This window comes from Trichomycterus rosablanca, chromosome 9 (genome assembly GCF_030014385.1).
Source record: "Trichomycterus rosablanca isolate fTriRos1 chromosome 9, fTriRos1.hap1, whole genome shotgun sequence".
Classification (NCBI taxonomy): domain Eukaryota; kingdom Metazoa; phylum Chordata; class Actinopteri; order Siluriformes; family Trichomycteridae; genus Trichomycterus; species Trichomycterus rosablanca.
The window spans coordinates 6,540,924-6,556,117 of record NC_085996.1 but is presented as its reverse complement, the minus strand read 5'-3'; the positions used below and the strand labels follow the sequence as shown (position 1 = coordinate 6,556,117).

The window sequence follows — 15,194 nt, the reverse complement described above, 5'->3', positions numbered from 1 at the left end:
AACAAACCAAAACAACCAATGAAGGCATTTAAACCCGAGCTGGGCGCAATGCTGCACGGGTAATGTAGTTTTTACACGCACGCTACACGAAGAACGAAAGCCGCGTTTAACTACATATCCCAGAGTGCATTGCTAGAGCTGGGCATGCGCTGATATTCACTAACCCGGTCTAGAGAAGAAGTGAGGAGAACCCAGGAGTCGTCGTGACGGTACGGAAAAACAATCCGTATTCATCTGATTTATTTAATCAGTTTAGAAGTCAATTGATGCAGATTAGGAGTGGTTATAAGGGTCTAGTCTGTTTCGGATCGAACATTGAGGAGAAAAATTGAAGAGAAAAGCGTAAAACTGACTTTATTGTTCGGCCGGTCTGTATAGAGGAAGAGAAGCGGCAGGGCGGAAGCTGATCTTTCATCTTTCTAATCGGTTTCGGTGGTTTTATTTGGAACTAAAGCGGTAAATTCGGTCCGTAATGGCGTGTGGAGCTACACTGAAGAGGAGTATGGATTTTGATCCTTTGATGAATCAAAATTCACCCAAAAGGAGGCGCTGCGCTCCCATCACCCCCTCAGCGTCCCCCCAGAAATACCTCCGCCTGGAGCCCTCACCATTCAGCCAGGTGAACCCCGCCCCCCTCAGTACAGGTGAGTTATACACCATTATAAGTACATATTTCACACAGGTAAACCCTTACCCCTCAGTACAGGTGAGGTATACACCATTATAAGTACATATTTCAGGCAGGTAAACCCTTACCTCTCAGTACAGGTGAGGTATACACCATTATAAGTACATATTTCAGGCAGGTAAACCCTTACCTCTCAGTACAGGTGAGGTATACACCATTATAAGTACACCTTTCACACAGGTAAACCCTTACCTCTCAGTACAGGTGAGGTATACACCATTATAAGTACATATTTCACACAGGTAAACCCTTACCCCTCAGTACAGGTGAGGTATACACCATTATAAGTACACCTTTCACACAGGTAAACCCTTACCTCTCAGTACAGGTGAGTTATACACCATTATAAGTACATATTTCACACAGGTAAACCCTTACCTCTCAGTACAGGTGAGTTATACACCATTATAAGTACATATTTCACACAGGTAAACCCTTACCTCTCAGTACAGGTGAGGTATACACCATTATAAGTACATATTTCACACAGGTAAACCCTTACCTCTCAGTACAGGTGAGGTATACACCATTATAAGTACATATTTCAGGCAGGTAAACCCTTACCTCTCAGTACAGGTGAGGTATACACCATTATAAGTACATATTTCACACAGGTAAACCCTTACCTCTCAGTACAGGTGAGTTATACACCATTATAAGTACATATTTCACACAGGTAAACCCTTACCTCTCAGTACAGGTGAGGTATACACCATTATAAGTACATATTTCAGGCAGGTAAACCCTTACCTCTCAGTACAGGTGAGGTATACACCATTATAAGTACATATTTCACACAGGTAAACCCTTACCTCTCAGTACAGGTGAGTTATACACCATTAAAAGTACATATTTCACACAGGTAAACCCTTACCTCTCAGTACAGGTGAGGTATACACCATTATAAGTACATATTTCACACAGGTAAACCCTTACCTCTCAGTACAGGTGAGGTATACACCATTATAAGTACATATTTCACACAGGTAAACCCTTACCTCTCAGTACAGGTGAGGTATACACCATTATAAGTACATATTTCACACAGGTAAACCCTTACCTCTCAGTACAGGTGAGTTATACACCATTATAAGTATATATTTCACACAGGTAAACCCTTACCCCTCAGTACTGGTGAGGTATACACCATTATAAGTATATATTTCACACAGGTAAACCCTTACCTCTCAGTACAGGTGAGTTATACACCATTATAAGTATATATTTCACACAGGTAAACCCTTACCTCTCAGTACAGGTGAGGTATACACCATTATAAGTATATATTTCACACAGGTAAACCCTTACCTCTCAGTACAGGTGAGTTATACACCATTATAAGTATATATTTCACACAGGTAAACCCTTACCTCTCAGTACAGGTGAGGTATACACCATTATAAGTATATATTTCACACAGGTAAACCCTTACCTCTCAGTACAGGTGAGTTATACACCATTATAAGTACATATTTCAGGCAGGTAAACCCTTACCTCTCAGTACAGGTGAGGTATACACCATTATAAGTACATATTTCACACAGGTAAACCCTTACCTCTCAGTACAGGTGAGTTATACACCATTATAAGTACATATTTCAGGCAGGTAAACCCTTACCTCTCAGTACAGGTGAGGTATACACCATTATAAGTACATATTTCACACAGGTAAACCCTTACCCCTCAGTACTGGTGAGGTATACACCATTATAAGTATATATTTCACACAGGTAAACCCTTACCTCTCAGTACAGGTGAGTTATACACCATTATAAGTATATATTTCACACAGGTAAACCCTTACCTCTCAGTACAGGTGAGTTATACACCATTATAAGTACATATTTCAGGCAGGTAAACCCTTACCTCTCAGTACAGGTGAGGTATACACCATTATAAGTACATATTTCACACAGGTAAACCCTTACCCCTCAGTACTGGTGAGGTATACACCATTATAAGTATATATATTCACACAGGTAAACCCTTACCTCTCAGTACAGGTGAGGTATACACCATTATAAGTACATATTTCACACAGGTAAACCCTTACCTCTCAGTACAGGTGAGTTATACACCATTATAAGTACACCTTTCACACAGGTAAACCCTTACCTCTCAGTACAGGTGAGTTATACACCATTATAAGTACATATTTCACACAGGTAAACCCTTACCTCTCAGTACAGGTGAGGTATACACCATTATAAGTACATATTTCACACAGGTAAACCCTTACCTCTCAGTACAGGTGAGGTATACACCATTATAAGTACATATTTCACACAGGTAAACCCTTACCTCTCAGTACAGGTGAGGTATACACCATTATAAGTACATCTTTCACACAGGTAAACCCTTACCTCTCAGTACAGGTGAGGTATACACCATTATAAGTACACCTTTCACACAGGTAAACCCTTACCTCTCAGTACAGGTGAGGTATACACCATTATAAGTACATATTTCACACAGGTAAACCCTTACCTCTCAGTACAGGTGAGTTATACACCATTATAAGTACACCTTTCACACAGGTAAACCCTTACCTCTCAGTACAGGTGAGGTATACACCATTATAAGTACATATTTCACACAGGTAAACCCTTACCTCTCAGTACAGGTGAGTTATACACCATTATAAGTACATATTTCACACAGGTAAACCCTTACCTCTCAGTACAGGTGAGGTATACACCATTATAAGTACATATTTCACACAGGTAAACCCTTACCTCTCAGTACAGGTGAGGTATACACCATTATAAGTACATATTTCACACAGGTAAACCCTTACCTCTCAGTACAGGTGAGGTATACACCATTATAAGTACATATTTCACACAGGTAAACCCTTACCTCTCAGTACAGGTGAGTTATACACCATTATAAGTACACCTTTCACACAGGTAAACCCTTACCTCTCAGTACAGGTGAGGTATACACCATTATAAGTACATATTTCACACAGGTAAACCCTTACCTCTCAGTACAGGTGAGGTATACACCATTATAAGTACATATTTCAGGCAGGTAAACCCTTACCTCTCAGTACAGGTGAGGTATACACCATTATAAGTACACCTTTCACACAGGTAAACCCTTACCTCTCAGTACAGGTGAGTTATACACCATTATAAGTACATATTTCACACAGGTAAACCCTTACCTCTCAGTACAGGTGAGGTATACACCATTATAAGTACATATTTCACACAGGTAAACCCTTACCTCTCAGTACAGGTGAGGTATACACCATTATAAGTACATATTTCACACAGGTAAACCCTTACCTCTCAGTACAGGTGAGGTATACACCATTATAAGTACATATTTCAGGCAGGTAAACCCTTACCTCTCAGTACAGGTGAGTTATACACCATTATAAGTACATATTTCACACAGGTAAACCCTTACCTCTCAGTACAGGTGAGGTATACACCATTATAAGTACATATTTCACACAGGTAAACCCTTACCTCTCAGTACAGGTGAGGTATACACCATTATAAGTATATATTTCACACAGGTAAACCCTTACCCCTCAGTACTGGTGAGGTATACACCATTATAAGTATATATTTCACACAGGTAAACCCTTACCTCTCAGTACAGGTGAGTTATACACCATTATAAGTATATATTTCACACAGGTAAACCCTTACCTCTCAGTACAGGTGAGGTATACACCATTATAAGTACATATTTCACACAGGTAAACCCTTACCCCTCAGTACTGGTGAGGTATACACCATTATAAGTATATATTTCACACAGGTAAACCCTTACCTCTCAGTACAGGTGAGTTATACACCATTATAAGTATATATTTCACACAGGTAAACCCTTACCTCTCAGTACAGGTGAGTTATACACCATTATAAGTATATATTTCAGGCAGGTAAACCCTTAACTCTCAGTACAGGTGAGGTATACACCATTATAAGTACATATTTCAGGCAGGTAAACCCTTACCTCTCAGTACAGGTGAGGTATACACCATTATAAGTATATATTTCACACAGGTAAACCCTTACCTCTCAGTACAGGTGAGGTATACACCATTATAAGTACATATTTCAGGCAGGTAAACCCTTACCTCTCAGTACAGGTGAGGTATACACCATTATAAGTATATATTTCACACAGGTAAACCCTTACCTCTCAGTACAGGTGAGGTATACACCATTATAAGTACATATTTCAGGCAGGTAAACCCTTACTTCTCAGTGCAGGTGAGTTATACACCATTATAAGTATATATTTCACACAGGTAAACCCTTACCTCTCAGTACAGGTGAGTTATACACCATTATAAGTAAACCTTTCAGGCAGGTAAACATACCCCCCTATTGTGGACTTAATGCCCCCATCCAGTGCACCCTCCCCCAATGCAGCCAGGTTCAGCATGATTAGTTAGACATAGTGAACCTCAGTAGAATCCATTAGATTGTTTGATGAATAAAATTTAAATTATACAATTTAAGATTTTACTAGGCAGCCCAGTTGCCAAACTTGGTGATCAGTAACTTGTGTAAATAAAATGGAGAGTAGATATAAGACTAAACCGTCCTACTAACATTCCTGTATTAACTGATTACAGTTTATCATCTGTGGAAACTCCATATAATTAGATATATTAGATTTATATTGACATATTTATTATGTTTAATATCTAAATGACTTTCAAATACAAACAAACTAAGACTGTCAGGTTCTGAAATGTGGAATTAATGGTACTTACTGTGATGTATCATCTACCTGATCATTAGCTCATTCCTCCAACTAAATCATTAACTGAATGTGATGTTCCATTTCCGCAGAGCAAATTGTGTACAACATAAAGCAGGAGTATAAACGCATGCAGAAGAGGAGACACCTGGAGAACAGCTTCACCGAATCATGTATTGACTCTCAACCCAGCACCTCCATCAGCGGTACGACTTCTACACCATCAATTTACAACTATTATTATTATTATCATCATAACTTCTATTGTTATTGTTTAGAACTGTAACTCATGGTTTCTGTTTACATTTTTATGCCCTATTGAAGATTAAACTTTAGGATTAATATTTTCCTCATTCTGCCAGTCAGCAGTGGGTTGTGTGCTCTGTGTGCTCTGGGTCTTTCATGCCCGAGCGTCTTGTGCTGATTTATGTCTAGCAGATGAAAATTTTGTGTTTTGCAGGAGTGTGTGTTGGCTCCTCGTCCCCCACTAAAAAAGATCAGCCGTTATTCACCCTCAAACAGGTGGGTTTGATCTGTGAACGTCTGCTGAAAGAACGAGAGGATAAAGTACGAGAGGAGTATGAAGAAATCCTCACCACCAAACTCGCAGGTAACCTTGATTTATCTGAGCTTCAGATCCTCCTGTTCCATCCACACTATAACATCAACCCATACCCACACCATCACATCCACACTATAACATCAACCCATACCCACACCATCACATCCACACTATAACATCAACCCATACCCACACCATCACATCCACACTATAACATCAACCCATACCCACACCATCACATCCACACTATAACATCAACCCATACCCACACCATCACATCCACACTATAACATCAACCCATACCCACACCATCACATCCACACTATAACATCAACCCATACCCACACCATCACATCTACACTATAACATCAACCCATACCCACACCATCACATCCACACTATAACATCAACCCATACCCACACCATCACATCCACACTATAACATCAACCCATACCCACACCATCACATCCACACTATAACATCAACCCATACCCACACCATCACATCCACACTATAACATCAACCCATACCCACACCATCACATCCACACTATAACATCAACCCATACCCACACCATCACATCCACACTATAACATCAACCCATACCCACACCATCACATCTACCCTATAACATCAACCCATACCCACACCATCACATCCACACTATAACATCAACCCATACCCACACCATCACATCCACGCTATAACATCAACCCATACCCACACCATCACATCCACGCTATAACATCAACCCATACCCACACCATCACATCCACGCTATAACATCAACCCATACCCACACCATCACATCCACACTATAACATCAACCCATACCCACACCATCTCATCCACGCTATAACATCAACCCATACCCACACCATCACATCTACCCTATAACATCAACCCATACCCACACCATCACATCCACGCTATAACATCAACCCATACCCACACCATCACATCCACGCTATAACATCAACCCATACCCACACCATCACATCCACACTATAACATCAACCCATACCCACACCATCACATCCACGCTATAACATCAACCCATACCCACACCATCACATCCACGCTATAACATCAACCCATACCCACACCATCACATCCACACTATAACATCAACCCATACCCACACCATCACATCCACACTATAACATCAACCCATACCCACACCATCTCATCCACGCTATAACATCAACCCATACCCACACCATCACATCTACCCTATAACATCAACCCATACCCACACCATCACATCCACGCTATAACATCAACCCATACCCACACCATCACATCCACGCTATAACATCAACCCATACCCACACCATCACATCCACGCTATAACATCAACCCATACCCACACCATCACATCCACACTATAACATCAACCCATACCCACACCATCACATCCACACTATAACATCAACCCATACCCACACCATCACATCCACACTATAACATCAACCCATACCCACACCATCACATCTACCCTATAACATCAACCCATACCCACACCATCACATCCACGCTATAACATCAACCCATACCCACACCATCACATCCACACTATAACATCAACCCATACCCACACCATCACATCCACGCTATAACATCAACCCATACCCACACCATCACATCCACACTATAACATCAACCCATACCCACACCATCTCATCCACGCTATAACATCAACCCATACCCACACCATCACATCCACACTATAACATCAACCCATACCCACACCATCACATCCACGCTATAACATCAACCCATACCCACACCATCACATCCACACTATAACATCAACCCATACCCACACCATCACATCCACACTATAACATCAACCCATACCCACACCATCACATCCACACTATAACATCAACCCATACCCACACCATCTCATCCACACTATAACATCAACCCATACCCACACCATCACATCTACCCTATAACATCAACCCATACCCACACCATCACATCCACACTATAACATCAACCCATACCCACACCATCACATCCACACTATAACATCAACCCATACCCACACCATCACATCCACACTATAACATCAACCCATACCCACACCATCACATCTACCCTATAACATCAACCCATACCCACACCATCACATCCACACTATAACATCAACCCATACCCACACCATCACATCTACCCTATAACATCAACCCATACCCACACCATCACATCCACACTATAACATCAACCCATACCCACACCATCACATCCACACTATAACATCAACCCATACCCACACCATCACATCCACACTATAACATCAACCCATACCCACACCATCACATCCACACTATAACATCAACCCATACCCACACCATCACATCCACACTATAACATCAACCCATACCCACACCATCACATCTACCCTATAACATCAACCCATACCCACACCATCACATCCACACTATAACATCAACCCATACCCACACCATCACATCTACCCTATAACATCAACCCATACCCACACCATCACATCCACACTATAACATCAACCCATACCCACACCATCACATCTACACTATAACATCAACCCATACCCACACCATCACATCCACACTATAACATCAACCCATACCCACACCATCACATCTACCCTATAACATCAACCCATACCCACACCATCACATCTACCCTATAACATCAACCCATACCCACACCATCACATCCACACTATAACATCAACCCATACCCACACCATCACATCCACACTATAACATCAACCCATACCCACACCATCACATCCACACTATAACATCAACCCATACCCACACCATCACATCCACACTATAACATCAACCCATACCCACACCATCACATCCACACTATAACATCAACCCATACCCACACCATCACATCCACACTATAACATCAACCCATACCCACACCATCACATCCACACTATAACATCAACCCATACCCACACCATCACATCCACACTATAACATCAACCCATACCCACACCATCACATCCACACTATAACATCAACCCATACCCACACCATCACATCTACACTATAACATCAACCCATACCCACACCATCACATCCACACTATAACATCAACCCATACCCACACCATCACATCCACACTATAACATCAACCCATACCCACACCATCACATCCACACTATAACATCAACCCATACCCACACCATCACATCCACACTATAACATCAACCCATACCCACACCATCACATCTACCCTATAACATCAACCCATACCCACACCATCACATCCACACTATAACATCAACCCATACCCACACCATCACATCCACGCTATAACATCAACCCATACCCACACCATCACATCCACGCTATAACATCAACCCATACCCACACCATCACATCCACACTATAACATCAACCCATACCCACACCATCTCATCCACGCTATAACATCAACCCATACCCACACCATCACATCTACCCTATAACATCAACCCATACCCACACCATCACATCCACGCTATAACATCAACCCATACCCACACCATCACATCCACGCTATAACATCAACCCATACCCACACCATCACATCCACACTATAACATCAACCCATACCCACACCATCACATCCACGCTATAACATCAACCCATACCCACACCATCACATCCACACTATAACATCAACCCATACCCACACCATCACATCCACACTATAACATCAACCCATACCCACACCATCACATCCACACTATAACATCAACCCATACCCACACCATCACATCTACCCTATAACATCAACCCATACCCACACCATCACATCCACACTATAACATCAACCCATACCCACACCATCACATCCACACTATAACATCAACCCATACCCACACCATCACATCCACACTATAACATCAACCCATACCCACACCATCACATCTACCCTATAACATCAACCCATACCCACACCATCACATCCACACTATAACATCAACCCATACCCACACCATCACATCCACGCTATAACATCAACCCATACCCACACCATCACATCCACGCTATAACATCAACCCATACCCACACCATCACATCCACACTATAACATCAACCCATACCCACACCATCTCATCCACGCTATAACATCAACCCATACCCACACCATCACATCTACCCTATAACATCAACCCATACCCACACCATCACATCCACGCTATAACATCAACCCATACCCACACCATCACATCCACGCTATAACATCAACCCATACCCACACCATCACATCCACGCTATAACATCAACCCATACCCACACCATCACATCCACGCTATAACATCAACCCATACCCACACCATCACATCCACACTATAACATCAACCCATACCCACACCATCACATCCACACTATAACATCAACCCATACCCACACCATCTCATCCACGCTATAACATCAACCCATACCCACACCATCACATCTACCCTATAACATCAACCCATACCCACACCATCACATCCACGCTATAACATCAACCCATACCCACACCATCACATCCACGCTATAACATCAACCCATACCCACACCATCACATCCACGCTATAACATCAACCCATACCCACACCATCACATCCACACTATAACATCAACCCATACCCACACCATCACATCCACACTATAACATCAACCCATACCCACACCATCACATCCACACTATAACATCAACCCATACCCACACCATCACATCTACCCTATAACATCAACCCATACCCACACCATCACATCCACACTATAACATCAACCCATACCCACACCATCACATCCACACTATAACATCAACCCATACCCACACCATCACATCCACGCTATAACATCAACCCATACCCACACCATCACATCCACACTATAACATCAACCCATACCCACACCATCTCATCCACGCTATAACATCAACCCATACCCACACCATCACATCTACCCTATAACATCAACCCATACCCACACCATCACATCCACGCTATAACATCAACCCATACCCACACCATCACATCCACACTATAACATCAACCCATACCCACACCATCACATCCACGCTATAACATCAACCCATACCCACACCATCACATCCACACTATAACATCAACCCATACCCACACCATCACATCCACACTATAACATCAACCCATACCCACACCATCACATCCACACTATAACATCAACCCATACCCACACCATCACATCTACCCTATAACATCAACCCATACCCACACCATCACATCCACACTATAACATCAACCCATACCCACACCATCACATCCACGCTATAACATCAACCCATACCCACACCATCACATCCACGCTATAACATCAACCCATACCCACACCATCACATCCACACTATAACATCAACCCATACCCACACCATCACATCTACCCTATAACATCAACCCATACCCACACCATCACATCCACACTATAACATCAACCCATACCCACACCATCACATCTACCCTATAACATCAACCCATACCCACACCATCACATCCACACTATAACATCAACCCATACCCACACCATCACATCCACACTATAACATCAACCCATACCCACACCATCACATCCACACTATAACATCAACCCATACCCACACCATCACATCCACACTATAACATCAACCCATACCCACACCATCACATCCACACTATAACATCAACCCATACCCACACCATCACATCTACCCTATAACATCAACCCATACCCACACCATCACATCCACACTATAACATCAACCCATACCCACACCATCACATCTACCCTATAACATCAACCCATACCCACACCATCACATCCACACTATAACATCAACCCATACCCACACCATCACATCTACACTATAACATCAACCCATACCCACACCATCACATCCACACTATAACATCAACCCATACCCACACCATCACATCTACCCTATAACATCAACCCATACCCACACCATCACATCTACCCTATAACATCAACCCATACCCACACCATCACATCCACACTATAACATCAACCCATACCCACACCATCACATCCACACTATAACATCAACCCATACCCACACCATCACATCTACACTATAACATCAACCCATACCCACACCATCACATCCACACTATAACATCAACCCATACCCACACCATCACATCTACCCTATAACATCAACCCATACCCACACCATCACATCTACCCTATAACATCAACCCATACCCACACCATCACATCCACACTATAACATCAACCCATACCCACACCATCACATCCACACTATAACATCAACCCATACCCACACCATCACATCCACACTATAACATCAACCCATACCCACACCATCACATCCACACTATAACATCAACCCATACCCACACCATCTCATCCACACTATAACATCAACCCATACCCACACCATCTCATCTACCCTATAACATCAACCCATACCCACACCATCACATCCACACTATAACATCAACCCATACCCACACCATCACATCCACACTATAACATCAACCCATACCCACACCATCACATCCACACTATAACATCAACCCATACCCACACCATCACATCCACACTATAACATCAACCCATACCCACACCATCACATCCACGCTATAACATCAACCCATACCCACACCATCTCATCTACCCTATAACATCAACCCATACCCACACCATCACATCCACACTATAACATCAACCCATACCCACACCATCACATCCACACTATAACATCAACCCATACCCACACCATCACATCCACACTATAACATCAACCCATACCCACACCATCACATCCACACTATAACATCAACCCATACCCACACCATCACATCCACACTATAACATCAACCCATACCCACACCATCACATCTACCCTATAACATCAACCCATACCCACACCATCACATCCACACTATAACATCAACCCATACCCACACCATCACATCCACACTATAACATCAACCCATACCCACACCATCACATCCACACTATAACATCAACCCATACCCACACCATCACATCCACACTATAACATCAACCCATACCCACACCATCACATCCACACTATAACATCAACCCATACCCACACCATCACATCCACACTATAACATCAACCCATACCCACACCATCTCATCCACACTATAACATCAACCCATACCCACACCATCTCATCTACCCTATAACATCAACCCATACCCACACCATCACATCCACACTATAACATCAACCCATACCCACACCATCACATCCACACTATAACATCAACCCATACCCACACCATCACATCCACACTATAACATCAACCCATACCCACACCATCACATCCACACTATAACATCAACCCATACCCACACCATCACATCCACGCTATAACATCAACCCATACCCACACCATCTCATCTACCCTATAACATCAACCCATACCCACACCATCACATCCACACTATAACATCAACCCATACCCACACCATCACATCCACACTATAACATCAACCCATACCCACACCATCACATCCACACTATAACATCAACCCATACCCACACCATCACATCCACACTATAACATCAACCCATACCCACACCATCACATCCACACTATAACATCAACCCATACCCACACCATCACATCTACCCTATAACATCAATTCACATCTGCTCCATTACATCCACACCATCACCACATCATTGAGGGCGTGTCTCAAATGACACCCTGTTCACTCTACATGATCTTTGTCCTCAGTTTCTCACTGTGCTTCCTGTTGTTCCTCTACAGAACAGTATGATACGTTTGTGAAGTTCACTCACGACCAGCTGATGCGCAGATTTGGGGAGCAACCAGCTAGCTGTAAGTTCCACCTTCCACTGACCCGACTTTTTGTGGGGGTTGTGTATGTTACGGTAACGCCGGTAGTTCACGTTACTAACACGACTCTTTGTTTCCCACGCAGACGTATCGTGAGTTTGAAAGTTGAACCGTTGCTGCCTGGCGGGGTTTGATCACTGGGACTGAGACATCCACGCGCCCATCTGATCAGCTCTGTCTGATCTGAGCTGATACTGTGGTGCACACCTCATCTCTACACCAAGTGTGCATCAGATTCTATCTTATACTACACCTCTCTACACCCCCCGAACCCCCTCAGTGCAGTATATAGGGGAAGTGCTTCCTGTTTGGACTCTTTATATCATTCACATGTTGCTGCTTTTATAACTTCACTGTTTAACCTTTTATTTTCTGTTGAATTTAGTTCTTTGATGTGCTTGTGGTGTGTGTGTGTGACTGTTTAAACGGCATTAGGATTATTCTCATTCACATGCGGCTGAACGGTTGAGTTTAAGCTAGTCTAGTTTGCTTTGTGTGAGGCAGCCATCAGATTTTAATCAGACTAACTAGTGATGGATCTGAATTCAGTGTAAAAGCATGTGTTTCAAATCAGGATTACTATCCAGATACCGATGTGTTATTCTCCAAGTGTGTACAGAGTGTAGCAAAACATTTATAATACTCTTTGCCTTGTAAAAAAGCATCATGTAAAATCACTGGTATATTTTTATTGATTTCTTTTTGTAATTGTTTTGATTTGTAATTTCTTTGCTCAGTTGCAATATAGATTTACAGTCGTTCTACTTTCACTTTATTAAACTTGTACAAATAAACAGTTTACATGACAAAAAATGTGTGTGCGCTTTAGGGATTATTCAGTTTTAGGGTATTTTTTTTCTTTTTCTTGGCTTTGTTCTAATTTAGATCTACTCAATAATCTGTGCAGTCTGGTGACCGCTCAGTTGTATGACACCCTCATTATAAAGAGGAGAGCTGCAGGTTAGTTCACACCATCTACAACAGGTGTGAAGCCATCTGTTTATTATTTACACCAGACCGTGATGGATTTTTACAGTGAGCTTTAGGATGTATTGAGAAACACTACAGTAGGAGTCAATCTTGCAACAGCAAGGAGAAGATACACCATCACTGCACCATCAGAGCGCCTGGGATTTACTAAATGATGTATTTAACAATACATCATTTAAATGATGCTAAATAAAAAATAATTTATTTTTTTGCTTACAATAGAACTTTAAACTGTAGTAGAACTTAAGGTGGTGGTATAGCAAGCAGTAGGTGAAGCTCAACTGATAACTAATAGATTAGAAGGCCTTTATTTGTCATATGTACATATACGGACGTA

General features: G+C 42.3%; 1 protein-coding gene across 1 annotated transcript; it reads left to right on the top strand.

Annotated features, from left to right (window-relative positions):
• Positions 1-178: 178 nt before the first annotated feature.
• Positions 179-14,680, top strand: akirin2 (akirin 2). The gene is made up of 5 exons (XM_063001037.1): positions 179-644; positions 5,512-5,625; positions 5,880-6,029; positions 13,778-13,849; positions 13,953-14,680. The coding sequence occupies exons 1-5, from the start codon at positions 473-475 to the stop codon at positions 13,961-13,963; spliced, it is 519 nt and encodes a 172-aa protein (XP_062857107.1). The 5' UTR covers positions 179-472; the 3' UTR covers positions 13,964-14,680.
• The last annotated feature ends 514 nt before the right edge of the window (positions 14,681-15,194 follow it).